At 44.0% G+C, this 23301-nt stretch overlaps 1 protein-coding gene across 1 annotated transcript in view; it reads right to left on the bottom strand.

Annotated features, from left to right (window-relative positions):
* Positions 1-23301, bottom strand: part of COL9A2 (collagen type IX alpha 2 chain) — a 143767-nt gene that overhangs the window by 30466 nt on the left and 90000 nt on the right. Inside the window, exons 18-23 of the mRNA XM_073571876.1 lie at positions 23020-23073; positions 22871-22924; positions 22673-22717; positions 9923-9976; positions 8985-9038; positions 8767-8820 (exon numbers count right to left, since the gene is read on the bottom strand). Coding sequence (XP_073427977.1) covers positions 8767-8820; positions 8985-9038; positions 9923-9976; positions 22673-22717; positions 22871-22924; positions 23020-23073 — 315 coding nt within the window. The remainder of the gene's footprint in view (positions 1-8766; positions 8821-8984; positions 9039-9922; positions 9977-22672; positions 22718-22870; positions 22925-23019; positions 23074-23301) is intronic.

Genomic DNA, 23301 nt, shown 5'->3' with positions numbered 1-23301 from the left:
CAGCCATTGTTGCTTACAATCACAGTTGTAAATGAAAGGGAGCATTCCAGTGTGCCATTTGTTGCTTTATGGGGAAGGAGCAACTCATCCACTGTATGGTCTGGCTTTTGATTTCCATGCTCATAAGCTGTAAACATTTTGGCAGCATTTAAGCCTACAAGAACGAAAACACTGAGAGAAGGGAGTGGATGCATTCCCAGCCTCTGTTGAGGCTGGGAATGGGGTGACATACATTGAGGAGGATGTGAAAGATACATAGGGTTGTTAGATAAGCACCGCCTGGTGATGAAACCAGGCCAAGTGGCCAACTGTAGAAGTTTCACCGCCTGTTCTGGTTGTGGTGTTGGATTTCTATACTTCAAAACATTGACGAAAAGGGTTGTGAAATACAGCGCTCAGCATAAATGAGTACACCCTAATAGATTTGTCAGAAAACCTTTAATCTCAGAATCAACATTTTCAATGGGATTACATGCTACAAAATACTTCCACAAATGTATGCTATTTATTAAGATTTGTTATTTTGCACACTCAAAGAAGTTAATTTTTCAAAAAATTTCATTCAAGATAATGTTGCTAAAATGAGTACACACCAATGAAAGTTTTAGTAAGGCTGGAGTCACACACAACCATTAGGATCCGTCTGTCTTTTTTTTCATTTTATTTGCATATTATGGTGGAAAATAAGTATTTGGTCAAAAACAAAATTTCATCTCAATACTTTGTGATATATCCTTTGTTGGCAATGACAGAGGTCAAACGTTTTCTGTAAGTCTTCACAAGGTTGCCACACACTGTTGTTGGTATGTTGGCCCATTCCTCCATGCAGATCTCCTCTAGAGCAGTGATGTTTTTGGCTTTTCGCTTGGCAACACGGACTTTCAACTCCCTCCAAAGGTTTTCTATAGGGTTGAGATCTGGAGACTGGCTAGGCCACTCCAGGACCTTGAAATGCTTCTTACGAAGCCACTCCTTCGTTGCCCTGGCGGTGTGCTTTGGATCATTGTCATGTTGAAAGACCCAGCCACGTTTCATCTTCAATGCCCTTGCTGATGGAAGGAGGTTTGCACTCAAAATCTCACAATACATGGCCCCATTCATTCTTTCATGTACCCGGATCAGTCGTCCTGGCCCCTTTGCAGAGAAACAGCCCCAAAGCATGATGTTTCCACCACCATGCTTTACAGTAGGTATGGTGTTTGATGGATGCAACTCAGTATTCTTTTTCCTCCAAACACGACAAGTTGGGTTTCTACCAAATAGTTCCAGTTTGGTTTCATCAGACCATAGGACATTCTCCCAAAACTCCTCTGGATCATCCAAATGCTCTCTAGCAAACTTCAGACGGGCCCGGACATGTACAGGCTTAAGCAGTGGGACACGTCTGGCACTGCAGGATCTGAGTCCATGGTGGCGTAGTGTGTTACTTATGGTAGGCCTTGTTACATTGGTCCCAGCTCTCTGCAGTTCATTCACTAGGTCCCCCCGCGTGGTTCTGGGATTTTTGCTCACCGTTCTTGTGATCATTCTGACCCCACGGGGTGGGATTTTGCGTGGAGCACCAGATCGAGGGAGATTATCAGTGGTCTTGTATGTCTTCCATTTTCTAATTATTGCTCCCACAGTTGATTTCTTCACTCCAAGCTGGTTGGCTATTGCAGATTCAGTCTTCCCAGCCTGGTGCAGGGCTACAATTTTGTTTCTGGTGTCCTTTGACAGCTCTTTGGTCTTCACCATAGTGGAGTTTGGAGTCAGACTGTTTGAGGGTGTGCACAGGTGTCTTTTTATACTGATAACAAGTTTAAACAGGTGCCATTACTACAGGTAATGAGTGGAGGAAAGAGGAGACTCTTAAAGAAGAAGTTACAGGTCTGTGAGAGCCAGAAATCTTGATTGCTTGTTTCTGACCAAATACTTATTTTCCACCATAATATGCAAATAAAATGAAAAAAAAACAGACAATGTGATTTTCTGGATTTTTTTTTCTCAGTTTGTCTCCCATAGTTGAGGTCTACCTATGATGTAAATTACAGACGCCTCTCATCTTTTTAAGTGGTGGAACTTGCACTATTGCTGACTGACTAAATACTTTTTTTCCCCACTGTATATATATATATATGTTTGTCTCAATGACTTGTGTGTGTATATATATATATATATATATATGCATTCTATGTGTCTATATCTATTCTTTGGTTTCTGTTAGAAACCCTGTCATAGGGCTCCATTATATGTCCATTTTGCAAGGCGGCGAGAAAAACTCACCATACGAATTGCATATGGATGCCATACGGATTACATACGGATGCAGACATGCGCAAAATACTCAACTACACCTTGCTAACGGATGACATACGGAGCACTATTTAGGGGTCATTCATCCGTAATACGCCTGTAAACTACGGACCATATTTTGCGTCGGTTAGTGTGACCCCGGCCTTATTCTCTTTTCCTCAAACTAATATTCTTCTCTGTTGAGAAAACAAAGTGTGTGTGGGGGGGCAAGCACACATAGGGTGAAACAGATGAGAAGGGACTAAGGCCGGGATCACACACAGCGAGATACGGCCGAGTCTCACAGGTTAAAACCAAGCTCTGGCGCCGGCACTCTGGAGCGCAGTGTGCAGCCACACAGCAATACATGGAACTGCACGCTCCACTCCGGAGTGCCGGTGCCAGAGCTTAGTTTTAACCTGCGAGACTCGGCCGTATCTCACTGTAGTGTGACTCCGGCCTAATGGAGTGGCTCACCTGAAAGAGTTGTGATTGTCACAACTCCAATCATAGCCCATGAATATTGCAGCTACTGCAGCCCTGTTGGCAAGTGAAGGGGAACCCTCTTTTGTACATTGTTTAGCTCTATGCAGTGGTGCTATGTAGTTGTTTTTTTTTTTAAAAAGAGCTTGGTGCGAGCACAAAACATGTAAAAATAAAAACTGTGGGGTGGTACGGTGGCTCAGTGGTTAGCACTGTAGCCTTGCAGCGCTGGGGTCCTGGGTTCAAATCCTACCAAGGACAACATCTGCAAGGATTTTGTTTGTTCTTCCCCTGTTTGCGTGGGGTTCTCTGGTTTCCTCCCACATTCTAATGACATGCTTATAGGGAATTTAGATTGTGAGCCCAATTGGGGACAGTGCTAATAATGTCTGTAAAGAGTTGTGGTGCTATATAAATGAGTAAAATAAATAAAATTAAAAAAACTGTGTACTCTGAAATGTCAATGTCATTTTTAAAACATCATTCTCTGTTGCATACACGTTTCAATATGTTCAGTGTTTTATGACTATGGGTGTAGCGCCTGCATCTCTGCCTGCAGTCCCTCTCTCCCTGCCGAAACATCAGCGTACTTACCACCAAGGCTCCCGTTCTGCTCCTTCCCGGTCTGCTGCTTCCCGGGGTTCACGCACTCCTAAAAGCTCTACAGGGACTGCGCTTAGAACACGCGCGCGTGAACACTTCCTCTTTCTTAATGCGGCTGCGTGTGTTCCTCTAAAGTGTCCCCAGCCAATAGCTGGAGGTCACTTACTATTTAAACCACCTCCTCCATCATGGAGGTGCCTGTGCAGAGCCAGCTGCACCCACCAGTGCTCATCTCAACGGCAGCAGAGCCAGCTGCACCTGCCAGTGCTCACCTCGACAGCAGCAGAGCCAGATGCACCTGCCAGTGCTCATCTCAATGGCAGCAGAGCCAGCTGCACCTGCCAGTGCTCATCTCTCTATCAGACTGTCTGCACCTGTGGTTCCTACCATCTTCTCTACCTGCCTGCTTCTGTTGGACATTCCCTCGTGCCATTCCAACTATCTGCTCTTAGGGCTCTGTGGGGAAGGTGACTTGATGGACAGACGTGACTGGTAGTAGGAAGGGACGGGTTGTGCACAAGAGTCGGAGATTGACAGGATAGAAGGGTGACAGCTACAGTAGGAAAGGTAGATAGGAGGGTGTAGTACCGAGAAATGACCACAAGATGGCAGGGGAGAGTAGTTGAGGACTTGATAACAGCTTATGGCTCGAGAAATGCACAGTCATGGGGGGCGGGGAGATAGGAACCCAGGAGGGGAATTCCCGGTGAGAGAGGGGATAAGTAGGAGTGGCTGGGGTTCCAGAGAGTTCAGTCCTGGGAGGAGCTTAGCAGAGGAAGACAGAAGATGGAGAACAGAGAAAGCTCGACCAGGGGACTGCCCGGAGAGGACAGTCGGGGGGTGGCCCTGACACGACGTACCGCAGGACAGGCGAGGTGACGTACCGCAGGACAGGCGAGGTGACGTACCGCAGGACAAGTGAGGCCCCGGGAGTACCGACTGGACGGCGACCTCGGACAGGTGAAGCGCTGGCGGGAGATTGGTCTAGGACAGCCCCAGTGAAAGATCCGTGAGGGACGCCAACACGACTAAAGGAGAGGTGAAAAGGTACCCAGGCCTAGAAACGGAGAATTGTAAAGTGGCTGCGGTGCATGGCAGTGACTGTCAGGAGGACAACGAATAAACCTGGAACTGTTACAACTGGATTCGGTCTCCGTCTCGTCTTTGCCTCATCTGGTAAGCAGTGGACCACCCCCCAATCCGGCCCCCTACCCCAGGTCAGCCGCCATCTACCCAAGGTCAGCCCTGGCGCAGCATCTGGATCACCTCCCTTGTCTCTCCATGGACTGCGGTGTCATTAGATGCTGCGTTTCCGTGGTCTTATTGGGTAAGACTCCTAGTCACACCCCTCCAGATCTTCCTTGGGCTTTGGCACAGTAGCTCCGCCACCCAGCCCGCTACAGTGGCTGCTTTCACATTGTGTCTAGAGTCACGTTCGCTGGTCTCATCTGGGTATACGTCCAATCCCCGAGCAAAATAGGATCTGGACATAAGAACCAATAAGAACCAAAGGGGCCATAGGCTGTAATGGTGCCAACAGAGGGATTATTAATAAAAAGAAGATTTTAACTCATCTCCTGTCCTTGCGCTCTTGTTAACCGGGTCTTACCAAGCTTTGACAGAGGGAACATGGGCTGTGACGTGCATCATTTTCAAGAGTGTATGCCTACAGGAGGAGGACGCTCCAGTCCCGAAAATGATGCACGTCAGAGCCCACGTTTGCTCTGCTGGCACCATTACAGGCTATTGCTCCGTTGGTGCATACATCCCCCATTTAGCTGGGGCTTTGGATGTAAGCCCTTACGGGGCCACTGAACGGGTGCATAGACGCAATGTGAAAGCACATTAACTACATCTCTCTATGGCTCAGATTTGAGCTGTGACATCCTCTCACTATCCAGATTCACAACAAAATGGCAGCTGAACTTTCTACTTGTTTTATACAGGTTATGATAATGCCTTCTTATTGGCTGTGCTATAACACGTGAAGTAATATATCTGCAAGGCACTATAGGGAAGCCCACATGGTCACACCAGAGGTTATGTGATCTTTCTCTGTCTAATGGAATCTTCTGCAATATGTAAAACAGTGGCAGCCATTTTAGGTGATTTGTATAAAGCACATTTGCAGGGTTCAGCAAATGTCTCCAAATTTAACAAGAATTTGATTTGTATCAAATTGACTTCCTCATTACTACAAACAACAGCTTTCTAAACATCAAGGCATAACTAAAAGTTTTGAGGGTGCTTTTCATGGCAATCTAACAATCTGAAAATGAATTACCGTAGTTTCATCGACATCCACCTAAAGGGACCACATTCACAGAAAACAAGTATACAAACCATAGTTACCAAGTGTCCCAGATATTTGGGCCTCCTGGGCCAAAACAGAGTGAAATTAATGCATGCCCTGCCCAAAAGTTGGTATTTGTGGACAATTGGGGGCATTGACATCGACAGAGGTGGGACATTCCTAAGATGGACTAGGGTGGGGTTGGCTTAAACATGTTGGCAACTATGATTTAGTATTTTTAACTGAAAGACCAGCAATTTTAACTTAGTAAAGATTGAAAGGATTAGATAAGCAAAAAGACTTTATAGAGAAGGCTCGAGGTATATCATTGTAAGAGAACCAGTCTTTAAACCGCACCTCAAAAACAAATTCAAATGCTTTGCAGACCTAAAATATACAAGTATCCCACAATAAAAAATCCTATTTACTGAGAAATCTAAGCTCATGTGCACAACTTGAGTATTTGGTGCATTTTTTACCTCAGTATTTGTAAGCCAAAACCAGGAGTGGGTCAATCTGAGGAAAAGTATAATAGAAGCACGTCACCACTTCTGGATTTATCACCCACTCCTGGTTTTGGCTTACAAATACTGAGCTACAAAACCCACCAAATACTCAACGTGCGTACGTAGTCTGAGTTATGGCTGTAGCAGAAGGATTACCAAAATATGGGCAGCATAAATTAGAACTTGTCTGAAAGTTTGCAGACAGGTATATTATTCTATGAAATTTTCCGGCATTTTTATAGAAGATATAATTAGAAGATCTTGCAGGGAATCTGTCACGTGATTCATGCAACCCAACCCACTCTAATAAACTGAAGATGAATTACAGTAGTTGCATCCACATGATTATCAGGAGGACTAAAAGGGAGCACATCCTCAGAAAACCAGTATACAAAGCATAGTTGCCTATTGTCCCCCATATTTGGGAACTTCTAGGCCATCATAAATCAGTGCCTGGCTGCACGATTGCATCCAGGTATGTTCTTCTCTGAAATGTTCTGATGTTAGAAGGTCCGGCTGGGGACCATAGCCTGAGATGGGACTAGTCTGGTGCCGTCTCTGGCTATGGTCCCTCGCTGGTTTTTCTAACTATGTATCCTCTGAAATGCATTTCAGATAAAAATATCCTTGTCTGCAATCTTGCAGTCAGTCTCTGATTCATGCTGCCCAGGGTAAGGGCTGCATGAATCGTGTGACAGGTTCCCTTTAAGGTAAATATAGAAAAGAGATTAATTACACAATGTATCAAAATAGTAGAAAGACAAGGGAGTGGAAATTCAAGTGTGGAAGAAATTTGCCAAGCGGATCCGTTGTCAACTGATGTGAACGGATGGCACAGGATCCGTTTTTAGACGGATCCTGAAAATGATGAAATTTAAAGGAACCGCTGGTCGGGAAGGGGAGAGAGAGAGAGAGAGAGAGAGAGATTTTTTTTTTGTCCAGCACCCAGACAGATTTCGGGGTTAATTCAGTGTCTGGAGGATCCGCCGGCCAAAAAAACGTTGCAAGCTCCGTTTGGAAATCTTTGAGGATGTTGACGGACACTAACATTGTGGCGGATCCTCAAAAAAACGGATGCAACGGACGGCAATCAGACAGGATCCGCCAATAATGAAAGTCAATGGGGAAAAAAACGGATCCGCAAAGAAAAATGGCGGATCCGTTTTTTTTCAAAATTGGCGGATCTTGACTGATTGTCAAAAACGGAAGTGTGAAAGAGGCCTAACACTTTATACAAAATCAGTCCCATTCTCATCCAGAAAAGTGATTTTTTTTTTTTTACTCACTTGTTATCCGCATGCAATAGTTTTTTTTTTTTACTCGGCAGCTATTAATCATATACAGGACCATTTAGAGTTTCTTATGTTACAGAACTGCAATGTATGCCTAATACTGATGGTCCGCATGGCATCCTATTTTTTTTCTCACACCCATCAGATTTTGGAGCATGCTCTGTTTTTTTTCTCATGTTGAATACAGCTGAAAATACAGTCTGAGAGCAATGCCTATTTGTATCAGATTGCACTCGTCTGATTTATACGCTAGTGCAAGCGAGCCCTTACACTCACTTTCAGCACCCTCCGTTAGTAGTCCCAGAAAGAGTCTAGCACGCCGAGAGGACATTGATCATTTTCCTTCATCTTCTTCGTCATCCATGACATAGTGATAAATCTTGCATGTGAAAGTGCTTTTATGAATACAGAATTTTACAGACACAGGTTGTGAGCTACTTTGCAATAGTTACCACACCATAGGGAGGTGTAGTGGCTGTCAGCTTTTGATACTTTTCAGTTTTCTGTTATTGTACCCAAAAAAGACAGTAATCTTCAATATATTTCAAAAACAGCCCTCATCATTTTTAGATAGTAGTAATATTTTATTGAGTTCTTACTTTATACAAATGTGAAGAGTCCAAAGTATTGTTTACTGTGTGTCCTCCTTATATTCACATCCCATATAGCTGCCTTTTATTCTAAGGGGAACGTAATGCTATAAATTCTTATCATAACAAACTGTCAAGAGTCCTGTGTAAAGATGCCGTGGAAATATATGATTATGCTCTGTAGCCACCTAAAGTTACTTTATGAAATGCCCTGGGTGTACATAAAATACGCATTCAAAAAACTAAAAACAATGGCATGATTGTAAAAATATCAGGAAATATTTTACAGATTAATTTGTTGCATTTTTTTGTGCAATTTTATGAAATACATCAATTGATTTGAAATGCTTTGCCACATGTCGTGGACCTCAACGCTAATTCTTCTATACATCCTTCCCAATAAAGGCAGACATAACTTCAGTTTGTTTTTCATAAGGAATATAACAAAACTCTTTACACTGAAGGTTTCTTTTCTACATTCCATCATTGCTAAAAATAAATTGGCAGGGAAAAATAAGTAACAAATAACAATTGCGTGGGCCATGGCCCTTTAGTATATACCATATGTATAAGTTAAAATTGACTAAGTAGTGCCCTCTAGTGGTAAACAGCACAGTAGCAGCAAATAAGCATTGCAGCTACAGTAAAGCTATTAGCACTGCATTGGAAGGTCTGTTGTTATTTTCCATTCTCAATGCACAGATTTCAAATAAACAAATACTTACTATTTTCCCTTCCACTCCAATAGGCCCAACTGGTCCTCTTTCACCTCGGTCTCCCTAAAGAGAAAAACAGTACTAAAAGTCAACTAGCAATAACATTTATACCTATTTTTTCTTCTATTTGCAACCATATAGAGTCTAATGAAGACCAATTTTATTAATTGTTTAATCTCATCAGGAGTCATGTATTTATTATAATGAATCTAACGATATTTACTTACCTTTAATCCAACAATGCCTCTGGGACCTGCTTCTCCCGGTGGTCCTCTCTCTCCCTAATAAACATATATGAACAAAAATGAATTATCCGTTTTATGATTTTATGAAGATGATGTTATGTGATGCTCCCTCTGTTCCCTTGTACCAATAGGGGAGGATAGGGACCAGGGCGCTCTTCCTTCTAAACTAGGTGATCCAAAACAGCAGCAGATAATCACTACTAGTGTATGGAGAGCCAAATAATTTGCCAGAAATTGCTAGACTAGGTAAAGAAATTGTAGCAGCATCCCTTGGTTCTAGGGCACTGAAAAGTTAATGTCAGTATCCTTAGTGGTCTATGGCAGAAGAAGGGTTAATGTTGCATGCCCAATGTAGAAAGAAATTCCGACCTCTGCATGTACCAGCTACATGAACGAAGGTTGAGATTTAGAACCCCTCTAACAGTCTCTTTTTTCACAGACTGTTCCAAACAACTCCCATAGTTCCCCCATTTCATTGCTACTCAAAGTGCTCTATCAACAGATTGCTCCCCGTGTCCTCTCTTCACACAAAATGCTCCCTATGATCCCCTCGGTATAGACTGCTCCCTCCTCCACAGGTTGTTTCACCATTACAGACTATTCTTTCATCTCAAAGACTCCTTAACGTGTGGCTCCTTTTCCCCATAGACCTTCTAGTGAATCCATTCTGTAGAAGGAGGCAGAACAGTGATAGTTTAACGCCCTGTTTTCTCCATGCACGTATAATAAAGGAGAGCACAGGTAGTCAGAGAGGATTGCGATTATGATTGGAAGAGTGCACTAGATGGCAACGATCAGCTGCATTCTAAAGGTAGAATTTGACCAAATTGATGTCTTTGTCACTATATTTCTCATGAAAGGAATTATCAATAAGATGTAATATGTAAAATAAAGCATATAAAACCAATTTCTACAATTACCTCCTTCCCTGGTGCTCCAGCAAATCCTGGCTCTCCACGAGATCCTGGCTCTCCCTTTAAAAAATAATTATATGTCAGGTTACAGTTGATAGTCTATTAAATTTTGCTTGGAATTTATAATATTAACAATCTTTACATGTCAATTACCTTCTTATTAGAGTTGCACAAAATGATTCACAGGACCCTGGTGCAGCAGCCACATTGGTACTCTGTGGCAGCCAGACCATAGCACAGTGAACTTCCTAATACTTGCTGGTACCCCAGGGGCTTCTTCAGGTTGTAGGCTCCTGTGACGTCATCATGACTATGCAGGACCGACTAATTAAAAGAAGCACCCAGGATGACACCTTGATCTGGCTGCTACAGTGTACCAATGTTACCGCTTTGACAGGGTGTGGAAAATGTTTTTGTTTAAAAAGGTTATCCACTATTAGGACAACCCCTTCTCGATCTGTATGTTTTCCCACATAAAAATAAAACACCTCCCATGCCGCCAATGTTCAAGAGGTGTCGACACTCACGTTCCCGAGGCTCATGTGTTGTTGTTATGACACGTGAGCCCTGTGTCCAATCAGCGCTGGCGTCACTGTCCTTGCCTCGGATGTATCAGTAATCAAGTGGATGTGATCAGCCAGCCATAGCTCTGAGTTCCTATTAATTATATATATGTTTTGAGGTGGGGACAGTGACGCCAACACTGATTGGGTGCAGGGCTCACGTGTCAGAACAACCGCACGTGAGCCCCGGGAACGGCAGGAGAGTATAAGTATTTTTGTTTTCACATGGGCAAACATTCAGATTGAGACTGGGTTGTCCTAGTAGTGGGCAATCCAAACTAATGCTATTTTTCACTAATTGAATACAATTATTAAGAGTTACAATGACATTTTTGTCAGGTATCAATTAAGTGAGCCAAGATAGCATGTTGAAAAAGCTACCAAAAACTCTTTGTCACTTATCCTATAACTTACTAATCCCACAAATATAAAACGTTATTTAACGCAAGTTCAAGTACGCTAAATGCTAAGTTACTAAGGCTCAGAACCTCAAGTAAATATAGAATGATAGTAAAGTGGCTTTTTATACAATCAATATAAGCTTGCACCAATCAGCTATGACATTCAAACCTAATATTGTGTAGGCCAAAATAACTGTGACTGACATGGACTTCGTAAGACTTCTGCAGGTGACCTTTGTTATTCAAGATGTTAATGAGGTTAGACATCCATGGATTCGAGTTAAGGGGGTTTTACACATAGCGATATCGCTAGCAATATCGCTATAACGTCACCGATTTTGTGACGTTATAGCGATATTGCTAGCGATATCGCTATGTGTGATACTTACCTCCAATCGACTCCCCCGCTGTCCGTTGCCGATCGCGCGAGATCGGCCGGCTCCATTTCTCGTCAGGTGCTTCCTGCTGGGCTTCCTTGTGGCGCCGACGAGCGACATGTGGAGGCAGGCGGGAGGACGTCAGGATCGCCGCGTCTGAAAGGTAAGTATCGTCCGCTGTATCGCTGCTGCATCGCTGTGAGATCTGCCTGTGTGGCAGCTCACTAGCGATCATTTAGCGATGCATCAGCGATCCTGACCGGGTCGTATCGTGGTCGGGATCGCTGGTGCATTGCTAAATGTAAAAGGGCTTTTATTTTCCACAAATGCTTACGGTAATTGGATTAAGATATATTGGAGGTCAACTTTACACCTTTGTAGTATTCTCCAAACTTTTTCTAAACAATGCAGTGTTGCCGGAAGCATAAATCTCTTGAAAGCAGTCATTGTCATTAGTGAATAGTGCTGCGGTGAAAGGCTGTACTTGATTTTAAAAAATGTTCAGGTACTGTAAGTGGTCCATGTCAATGCACGATCTACATGGAATGCCAGGAACCCAGCAGAAAATTGGCAAGAGCATTACACTTCCTTCACCAACTTGCCTTCTTCTTCAACCTCTTCCATGTTTAAGCAATGCAAACGCAAGTGGTTATTAGTCCATGCCACCATTTTATACCAGTTCATAATCAAGTTCTGATGCTAACATGCCCTCTCACAATGCAGCAGTGAGTTCTCACGGTGAACTGCGAGAAACTCTCCGCTATGCCGTGAGAATATTTCTCCTGGTTCTAGCAAAGATCTCACAACAGTTCAGGGACCCGGCTGGTAACACCAGCCTCAATGACCTGCAATAACCTTAATGACGTCACCACTAGTCACTGATCAGCTCATACTTCAGTGGTTTTCGAGCTGGATGGTTGCATCTAGGCACCATCCAGGTTGAAACTGTTAGTCCCAGACAATGATTAATGCATGGGATGGAACGATGGACAGGTGAGGGCTATGGTTGTTTTTATTTTTACTTTATTACAGGACACCATGGCTTCAATGAAATGGGCATTAGATGAGAATAACTGTGCTTGTTATTTCAAATAAAAAAAGTAAAAGTGTGTTTTTTATTTCAAATAAAGGACTTTATTCTGGATGCGTGTTATTTACAATACGACTATAGAATTAGTAATGGAGAGGCATCTAATAATTACTAACCTGTGGGCTCGATGTCACCGAACAATACAAGGGTGGCATCAACTGCCCAAATATGAACCCCACTTTCCACCACCACAGGGCAAGTGGGAAGAGCCAAGCAAAGCAAAAGAATTGGTGTATCTAACATATGCGCCTTTTCTGGGTGGCTGAGGGCTCCTATTGTAAGGCTGAGGGGCAATATCCATGGCCCCTTACCAGCCTGAGAATACCAGCCCCCGGCTGTCTGCTTTAGCTTGGTTGTTGTCAAAAATGGGGGGGACCCATTTTTTTTATTTATTATTTATTAAACTAATATAAAAAAAGGCATGGGGACCCCTCTATTCTTGATAACCAGCCTTGATATAGCTGACAGCTGACAGTTGTAGCTGTCAGTTTTGCCTTGCTGGTTATCAAAAAAACAGGGGAACCTACACTGTTTTTTTATTAGTTATTTAGAGCACAGGGACTGGCTGATGAACATTCTTATTAACCACACCAGCTCTCGCTGTTATTAGCGGTATCAGGCATAGGCTGATGGAGTAGCTGTGGGATCATGCTGTCATCTGACAGCGTGAGAACCGCAGCGCTCTAACCGGTGGTATTAATCTTATGGCGGACCAGAGCAGCCAGTATTCAGGGGGCTCAACCTGATCAATATCATCGATTTCCTGGTGAAGTCCATGTTTGGGGTCTGTGCCCAAACAGTAGGTGTTCGGTAAGGACCCTGAACCTCACTGTTCGGGTTCACATCTCTACTCACTGCTCGGGTTCACATCGGGTTCGGGTGCACATCTCTACTAGCCTTCACTCCCTATACTTAATAATAAGCCTTGGCCATACATGCCCATGTCATTGGTTCAATGACCCAGTTGTGTAACTATCACGCGTTTGTCTATGTTAAAGAAAGTAAAGGAAACTTTTAAATTTCTATTTTGCAACTGTTTTCTCTCAGAAAAGAAATGTAACATCAACTATTCTTCGCTGTCCTATTAAGGGAATAGAAAAATCAAGGATATCTATAAACAGAAAGATAGTGAGGGAACACTTAGCTAACCTAAATAAATTCAAGTCTCCAGGTCCAAATGAATTACACCCCAGAGTACTGAAGGAGATAGCAGAAGACATTTTTGAACCCCTCTCCATAATCTTTGAAAATTCGTGGAGAACAGGAGAAGTCCCAGAAGACTGGAGAAGAGCAAATGTTGTTCCTATCTTCAAAAAGGGGAAGAAGGTGGACCCAGGCAACTATAGGCCGGTGAGTCTGACTTCTATACCAGGAAAGATCTTTGAACAAATTATTAAACAACATGTATGTCAGTACCTGGATAAGAATGAAGTGATTAAACAGAGTCAGCATGGGTTTGAAACTAATAAGTCATGTCAGACTAACTTAATTTCCTTCTATGACAGAATCACTGATTGGGTGGATCAGGGAAATGCTGTTGATATAATATATCTTGACTTCAGCAAAGCATTTGACAAAGTATCTCAAGCAATCATTATTGAAAAAATGACTAAGTATGGAATGGACAAGGCAACTGTTAGGTGGATTCATAACTGGCTTAGTGATCGGACCCAAAGAGTGGTCGTAAATGGCTGCACATCCAGTTGGAAGAATGTCTCAAGTGGGGTACTAGATGACTCTGTCCTGGGTCCTGTATTGTTCAACATCTTTATCAACAATTTAGATGAAGGAATTGAGGGTAGACTGATTAAATTTGCTGATGACACAAAGCTAGGAGGGATAGCTAATACTAGAGATGAGAGAGAGAGGATTCAGAAAGATATAAATAAACTGGAGCAGTGGGCAGCAATTAACAGAATGGTTTTTAACAGGGAAAAATGGAAAGTACTACATCTGGGCAATAAAAATGAAAAAAACATACAGAATGGGAGGAATAGGGCTAAACAACAGCACATGTGAAAAAGACTTGGGTATAATAATAGATCACAGACTGAATATGAGTCAACAGTGTGATGCAGCAGCAAAAAAGGCAAATGCAATTCTAGGATGTATTAACAGAAGCATACAGTCTAGATCACGTGAAGTCATTATTGCCTTCTATTCCTCTTTGGTCAGACCTCATCTGGAATACTGTGTCCAATTTTGGGCACCACATTTGAAAAAAGACATCAACAAACTAGAGCAAGTTCAGAAAAGAGCGATCAGAATGGTGACCGGTCTGCAGACCCTGTCTTATGAGGAAAGGTTGCAGGATTTGGGAATGTTTAGCTTGCAGAAGAGAAGACTGAGAGGAGACATAATAGCTGTCTACAAATTTCTCAAGGGCTGTCACATTGTAGAAGGATCATCTTTATTCTCATTTGCGCAAGGAAAGACTAGAAGCAATGGGATGAAACTGAATGGGAGGAGACACAGATTAGACATTAGAAAAAACTTTTTGACAGTTAGAGTGATCAATGAGTAGAGATGAGCGACTTTGCCTTTTTTCGGGTCGAGTCGGGTTTCATGAAACCCGACTTTCTCAAAAGTCAGGTCGAACGAAATCGTCCGATTATCGTGAAAAGTCGAAGGCCGACTGAAACACGAAACCCAATGCAAGTCAATGGGGAAGAAAAGTTGGCAGTGAGTGGAGGACAGGAAACACACCTACAGTGCCCATTTTAATGCCAAAAACATCAATTCTTATTACTTAAGCTTGTCAACCTTAATTTACTTTATAATAGTTAGGCATTGAAAACTGGGGGTTATTTGGAAAAAGTTGTGGGGGGGTAGGGCTGGCTCCAGGTTTTCGTGGGCCCAGGGCCAAAGAGTGTCAATGGGCTCCTTTAACATATGTCATAATTCATGATCCTCTGATACGGCAGAGAAATAGCGGTATAGTACAATGAAAAATACTTCACTTCTTACATCTCATGACTGATATCCATTTTAAATTCGCCAATAGCTCCAAAAATGGACAGTATATTACTCCATACAGTATTATGGCCACCGCATAGTGCGCTATACAGAGTAATGAGGCCCATATATTTCTCCATACAGAATCATTTGTCCCATATAATGTTTGAAACAGTATATGATGAGCTCCACATAATGCTACAGTATATGTTGGTCCCCATGGACGAAGCTCCACTGTGTTATGGGCCCAAATAATGCTTCATATATAATGGGCCCCATTTCTAATGCTCCAGTGCATAATGGGCCCTGTAAATGCTGCTCCAGTGTCTGATGTCCACCTTTGGAATGCTCCAGTGTATGGTGGGCCTCATATATCATTCTCCAGAGTATAGTGCTCCCCAAAAATAGCTGTCCCAACATTGAAAACAATTAAATAAGTCTCCTCGCTAGGGAATCCCTGTACTAGTCTGGACTCCTCGTCGTCCCCATCTTCCATCTCACTGCACTTGGACTGTTTAGTCAGAGGGCGTACAGGCGTGATGTCATCGCGCTCTCTGACCAGAATGTCACTGTCAGGAAACGCGTAAGACGTCACAGTGGTGGAGCAGGGAAAGGTAAGTATTTCAACTTTGCAAGTGCTGTGATCCTGAGCAAGCAGGGGGGCCCACTCATTGGCGACGGCACTGGCACAGGGCCCCTTGATTCTACTATGAGGGACCTTGTGCCAGTGCCGTTGCCAAACAGTGTGCCTACCCACCTGTCCAGGGCAACGGCATTCGCACGGGTGCGTGCGCCAGGTGGTGACCCCGGCCCTGTGGGGGGAGGCAGCCCAGTTAGGGAGGTGTAAAAATTGGCATATGTTGATGTTGGACATTCAGCAGCTGCAAATGGAGTAATTGGAGAAGTCCACGGAAGAGGACAAAAGCAAGCCATTTTTCTGGCAACCTACGTGTCAGCAGGGGAGGGTGGGACAAAATCCTTTGAAACCGATGCATGGTTCATTTTAATGAAGGTTAGATCATCAACATTTTGGGTCGACAGACGGGTCCTTTTTTCTGTCAGGATTGATCCAGCAGCACTGAAGACTCGTTCAGATAACACACTAGCAGCAGGGCAAGCGAGCTCCTGTAAGGCATATTGTGCCAATTCAGGCCAGGTATCAAGTTTACTGGCCCAATAGTCAAAGGGGAATGACCGGTGAGGGAGAATATCGATATGGGAGGAGAAGTAGTTTGTTACCATAGTTGACAACTGCTGTCTCCTGTCACTTTCGATCGATGCAGTATTACCACCCGTGTGAGCGGTACTTGAAAAATCAGTCCACAACATGGTCATGAAAACCCTGTGTCCAACGCCACTTCGGCTGTGTGCACCACGAACACCTCTTTCATGTTGCCACCTACGGCTTGTTGGAAAAACATCACCACCGCTGTGTGCTGGGAATGCCTCAAACAAACAGTTTACCAGAGTTGCTTGTTTGTTAGCCAATATTAGCTCTAGGTTCTCCTGTGGCATGATGTTTTGGAATTTGCCTTTATAGCGTGGATCCAGGATGCTGGCCAGCCAGTAGTCGTCATCGTTCATCATTTTGGCAATGCGGGGGTCCCTTTTTAGGATCTGCAAGGCATAATCAGACATGTGGGCCAATGTTCCAGGTGTCAATGATGCACTGCGAGTGCTGAGTGGAGGAGCACTTTCTGGCAAATCCACATCCCTCCAGTCACGCTCAAACCCTGTCCTTGTCACGCCAACATTTTTTCTTGCCCCCTGAGAAGCATCCTCCTCCCCAAAATAATCATCCCCATCATCCTCCTCTTCCTACTCCTCTTCCTCTTCTTCCTCCACCTCGTCCACGAGACTTCCTTGACCAGAAAATGGCTGACTGTCATCAAGGCTTCCCTCCTCCTCTTCCTCCTCGGCTGCAGACGCCTGCTCCTTAATGTGTGTCAAAGTTTGCATGAGCAGACGCATAAGTGGGATGCTCATGCTTATGATGGCGTCGTCTGCGCTTACCAGCCATCTGCATTCCTCAAAACACTGAAAGACTTTACAGAGGTCTTTCAGCTTTGACTACTTCACACCAGACAACTCCATGGCTGCCTGCAAACTGCCTGCCTGTGTATCCTCCCACAAATGAATTACAGCCTGCCATTGTTCGCACAGCCTCTGAATCATGTGCAGGGTGGAGTTCCACCTTGTTGCAAGGTCGATAATTAGGCGGTGCTTGGGAAGGTGGAGCAATCTTCTGCATAGGACTGGAATGTACGGGCGACCGGCAGATGTGCGAGCACAGTCTTCGCACCTTATGGAGCAGGGGTGTTAACTCCGGATAATTATTGAGGAAGCACTGCACCACTAGGTTCAAGGTGTGAGTCAGGCAAGGTATGTGTCTGAGTTTTGAAAGGGCTATGGCTGCCACAAAATTCCGGCCGTTATTACTAACTACCTTGCCTACCTCAAGATGTAGACTGCCCAGCCATGACTCAGTTTGTCACTGCAAATAGTCGGTCAGTACCTCCGCAGTGTGTCTGTTGTCGCCCAAACACATCATCTTCAACATAGCCTGCTGACGCTTACCACTAGCTGTTCGATAGTGGGACACCTCGTGTGCAACATTGGCAGCTGCGGATGGAGTGCTCATGCGACTGCGCTCTGTGGACGAGCTTTCGCTTCTGGAGGAGGAGGAGAAGGGTCGAACGCCTACAGCCAACTGTTTCCTATACCGTGGGCTAGGCAGCACTGTCCCACCGCCGCTGTCCCCTGTGGACCCTGCATCCACCACATTAACCCAGTATGCAGTGATGGACACGTAACGGCCCTGACCATGCCTACTGGACCATGCATCTGTTGTGAGGTGCACCTTTCCACTCACTGATTGCTTGAGTGCATGGACAATGCGGTCTTTCACATGCACGTGGAGGGCTGGGATGGCTTTTCGTGAAAAGAAGTGCCCCCTGGGTAGGTCATGGCGTGGTACTGCGTAGGCCATGAGCTCGCGGAAAGCTTTGCTTTCAACCAACTGGTAGGGCATCATCTCTAACAAGATTAGTTTGGCAATGTGGGCGTTCAAAGCCAGTGTACGCGGATGAGAGGATGAATACTTTCTTGTCCTACTCAGAGTCTCTCGTAGGGTGAGCTGGACTTGAGAGCTGCAAATGGTGGAACTAGCGGTGGACATGGCGGACTGAGAGAGGGTTGGTGATGGTGATGGTGTTGGTGGTTTTGCTGATGGCCTAGATTCAGTCTTTCGTAGAAATAACATTGTGATTCCATGACTGCTTTGCCCTTGCGACGAAACCTCGACATTTGCTGCTGGTGGTGTGCTAACCAGTGGGCTTACAGTGGGGGAAGCGATGTAGCGTTGCTGAGTACCTTCATTCGGAGCAGGTGCACATGTGGTACGTGAGGTTTGGTAGTCCGTCCACGCTTGCAAGTGCATGGTGGTTAAATGTCTAAGCATGCAAATGGTATTCAAATTTCTCAGATTTTTCCCTCGGCTAAAGGTCTTTGCGCACTTCTTACAGATAACTTTTGCCTGATCATTAGGATTTTGTTCAAAAAAGTGCCACACTGCACTCTTCCTACTATGGAAGACATTTTGAGACCTTGCATGCTGTGCTAATGTGACCATCTGGCCAAGCTGTCCTGCAACTCTTTTGGTTTTTGTAACACGTTTTTGGGACTGCTACGGTCAAGCCAGATAACAGCTGTTGTGATGTCGTTGCCTGCTGCGGATCCTCCTCCTCCTCTTCTGAGCTATTGGCAGCAGCACCCTCTTGCCCCAATGGATGCCAATCTGGGTCAACAATTGGGTCATCAATCACCTCCTCTTCAATTTCATGTGCACCTTCCTCTGTGTCACCGTGTAAGGTGGTATAGTATGCGGGAAGGGGCACCTGAGTTTCATCAGGGTCAGATTCTGGCTCAGTACACTGCGAGGACAATGTAGTGCTCAGAGTGAATGTACCAGCAGAAAAATCTAGCAGTGGCTGTGCATCAGTGCACTCCATGTCAGATTCATCTTGGACTGGGGAATTCACGATTTGACTTGCTAACCCAGGCATGGTATGTGAAAAGAGCTCCATGGAGTAATCGGTAGTGTGGCCTGCCACATCCTTCACTTTTGGTAGGGGTGAAGGACACAAGGAAAGGTGTTGTTCCTGACCAGGAGCCTCCAATGACGACTCAGTGCTTTTATTTTTTGAAACTTCAGAAGAGGAGGCGACAGAGCTGGAGGATGTGTCAGCAATGTAAGCCAAAACTTGTTCCTGAAGCTCCGGCTTTAAAAGTGGTTTACCTACTCCCAGAAAAGAGAGCCTTCGAGGCCTTGTGGAGCCAGATGATGATGCAGGCTCAACACCTCCTGCTTTAGGTGCTATTGTGCTTTTGCCACTACCAACAGATGCAACACCACCACCACCACCATCGGGACCAGCTGGCAACCCCCACCCACTTCCATAGCGTCTTCCACCATACTTGCTCATTTTTGTGAAAATGTAGCCAAAATACCACCAGCTATATGGTACTGTAAAACAAGGTAGAAGGTGTATCTATCTATCTATCCATCTATTGGATGGTGTATGACAAGGTGTAGGGTGTTTTAGGGATTCGCTCTGGTAGGCAATAGGTGGGCGACAGTATCGAGGCAACACACAGGCATAAAGTCCAATTTCAGTGGTTTTAATGTCACTCAGCAGCTTAACAAAACATAAGGGAAATAAAGCACATACTCCAGCTTGGAGAACCACTGGTCCCAGACTCACCCATTGCAAGGGACGGGTGTAACTAAGCGGCTGCCAGGTCCTGCGGCATCCGCCAGGTGCCATTCCCGGGGTTCTTCCGAGTCTTGCTGCCAAAGTCCTGCAGCATGGGGATCCAGTATACAAGTGTCAGGCTGAGTCCACACAAGTTCCTGTAGCTTCCAGAAACACACTCACACTGTGGCATTTACCAACCTCCATTACATAGGGCCCAACCCCTCCCACCAGTGAGGTAGACATCACATGGGCTGATCACGTGACCCTGACATCATCGCAGGTCCCGTCTTTAAGGAAAATCCCAGCCAAACACCAATCAGCTAGGAGAAACATATCTTCCATCCAGTAAAACACCCTTTACTGTACCACAGTGTCTATAGGATTGGTGAGATTTTGACTCTCACTATAGATTTGAGGACGCAGAACTATTGTCTCTAGCCCAGTAGAGATTACACTTCAATGTATCAGGCTGAAATTGGATGGTGAGTGACAAGGAGGAGGGTGTCTATAGGATTGGTGAGAATTTGAATCTCACTATAGATTTGAGGACGCTGAACTATTGTCTCAGGCCCAGTAGAGATTACACCTCAATGTAACAGGCTGAAATTGGATGGTGAATGACAAGGTGGAGGGTGTCTATAGGATTGGTGAGATTTTGAATCTCACTATAGATTTGAGGACGCAGAACTATTGTCTCTGGCCCAGTAGATATTACACCTCAATGTAACAGACTGAAATTGGATGGTGTATGACAAGGTGGAGGGTGTCTATAGGATTGGTGAGATTTTGGATCTCACTAGAGATTTGAGGATGCTGACAATGACCCTCTCAGTCCAAGTATGGACGCCGGCAGCCTAATAAGCAGGACTGCTGCACAGTGCACACACAAAAGGGTGGAAAAATGAACCCTTGGTAACTGTGCAGAAAAGAGGAAGAAAAGTATTTTTGCTTTTAAACAAGCAGTTTGCACAGCAGTGTGCAAACAGCAATGCAGCTATCAGGGAGCCTTATAAGGTAGCCTAATAACCAACAGAGCTGATGCACAAAAATAGAGCCTCCCCTGTCACTGCACACAAAGTGTTGTGTTGTAAGTGGAAATCGCTAACAGCAGAAGTAGTTTTTTGGTTCTTCTTCCCTGCCTAACGCTCTCCCTACAGAATCAGCAGCAGCAGCAGCTCTCCCTAAGCTAAGATCACCATAAGTAAGATGGCGGTCGGCATTCACGCCCTTTTATAGCCCCTGTGACGCCACACAAAGCCAGCCAATCACTTGCATGCCCTTCTCAAAGATGGTGGTGACCGACGGCTATGTCATCGCGTTGCCCACAGTGTGCGTCCTCCATCATTGGCTGAAAAAGGGCACTGGAAGCATCTTTTAAAACGCGACTTTGGCACTCTGGTCACCGACCTCGTGGCCGACCTCACGCTATGGTCGGGTTTCGTTTCATGAAACCCGACTTCAGCGAAAGTCGGCGACTTTTGAATATGACCGACCGGTTTTGCTCAACTCTATCAATGAGTGGAACAGGCTGCCACGAGAGGTGGTGAGTTCTCATTCAATAGAAGTCTTTAAACAGAGGCTGGACAGACATCTGTCTGGGATGATTTAGCGAATCCTGCTTTGAGCAGGGGGTTGGACCAGATGGCCCAGGAGGTCCCTTCCAACTCTATAATTCTATGATTCTATGATTCTATGAAATAAATGTTATCAAGGTTACCCAATTTGGACCACTTCACCTTACACAGCAGCAGGCCAAAGTAATCACAGATTCATCTTTGTTGGAAAATATGATGTTAAGCATTTTTAAGTATCATTACAAGACAGACCATTGAGATAATCAGGTGCTCATCGTTTTCTTAGATGGCTGCCATGCTATATGAAATGGCTAATGTAATAAAGAAAACCCTATAATACCAATTGAATGACATCATGCTATTTTATGTTATTTGTGGAAGAGATATGCATTTTACCGCTAGAAGCTTCCACATATTCCTCTTATTACGCTTTAACAACCTATGGACCTAATACAGACTCATTATATACTGTATATTATAATATTCACAGCTAAAGTGAATTGTAGCTTATTGGTATGAAAAGTTCTAAATATTATTTTCAGCTATTAGACAATTGAGGTGAATATGTTTCTAAGACCACACGCCTGATTGGAATGTGTATGTGATGTGAATGAAATATGTGAAAATTTAGCTTTTGACAAAGCTTCAGATAAAACTATAAAAGATGAAAAAAATATATAGTTTTCAGGGTATCTTTATATCAAGGACCATCAGTGACATACGGTAATACTGCACTCCCACATAAAACAATGGATATAACTTATTTATATGACTACGGTTGATCTGTACCTCACCAGGATTCCTACCCCTGACCTTGAATTTATGGTGGCAATAAGAGATGGAAAACTATCTGGTAACAGGGCAGAAAACCAAGGGTCACAATACTATATTATCTCTTCGTATTACCTTCAGAAGGACTAATAATAAGCAAACATAATAACTAGAATTCCTAAAAAGTCTATTACGACAGGTTAATGCTAAAAGACTTTTCCTCATCCTAGAACGCAGGCAAGAAAAATACAATCTAAATATACCAAACCTTTTGTCCAAGACCGCCTTTAGAACCAGGCTGGCCAGGTAAACCCTAGAAAAGATACATAAGGCAACTTATATTATGAAAAGACCATCAAAGTATAACTTCAGAAGTACAGGAGTACCAAGAAAATATATCACAACAGATCAGATTTAGAGAAATACAACTAGCTGTGTTATTTAGCAATGTATGCAGAAATCTTACAGATAACCCTTGATGACCAGGAGAACCATGGATGCCATTTTGGCCAGTGCTGCCCTAGACATGAAGAAAAGAAAAATTAAAAAAAATATATAAAGGCAAAAAATCATTGTGATATTACTAATAAAAGATTGATTACATAAATAACTCACCTTTGATCCAGGAATTCCTGGGGTACCATCCTTGCCATCAATACCCGGTAGTCCCTGTAGTGGCAGAAAAAGTTGCTAATGTTACCTTCATCTCCCATCAAAAACTTCAAAACTACCCTACTTCAACGTTCACTTGTCAAGTGTGAAGTAGATTTGACGTAGGTTTACTTGAGGTCTAATGATTACAAGTGGCATAAATGTCTCATCAACTATTGAATGCCAGAAAAACAGGAGCTTGAAGAGCAGTGGTAAATAATTATATTCCACTATTTCCTATTGAGC

The sequence above is a fragment of the Dendrobates tinctorius genome, unplaced genomic scaffold (genome assembly GCF_039654945.1).
Source record: "Dendrobates tinctorius isolate UK_male_01 unplaced genomic scaffold, ASM3965494v1 ptg000007l, whole genome shotgun sequence".
Taxonomy (NCBI): domain Eukaryota; kingdom Metazoa; phylum Chordata; class Amphibia; order Anura; family Dendrobatidae; genus Dendrobates; species Dendrobates tinctorius.
The sequence above is the reverse complement of the archived record's forward strand: the minus strand, read 5'-3'. Positions and strand labels throughout refer to the sequence as shown.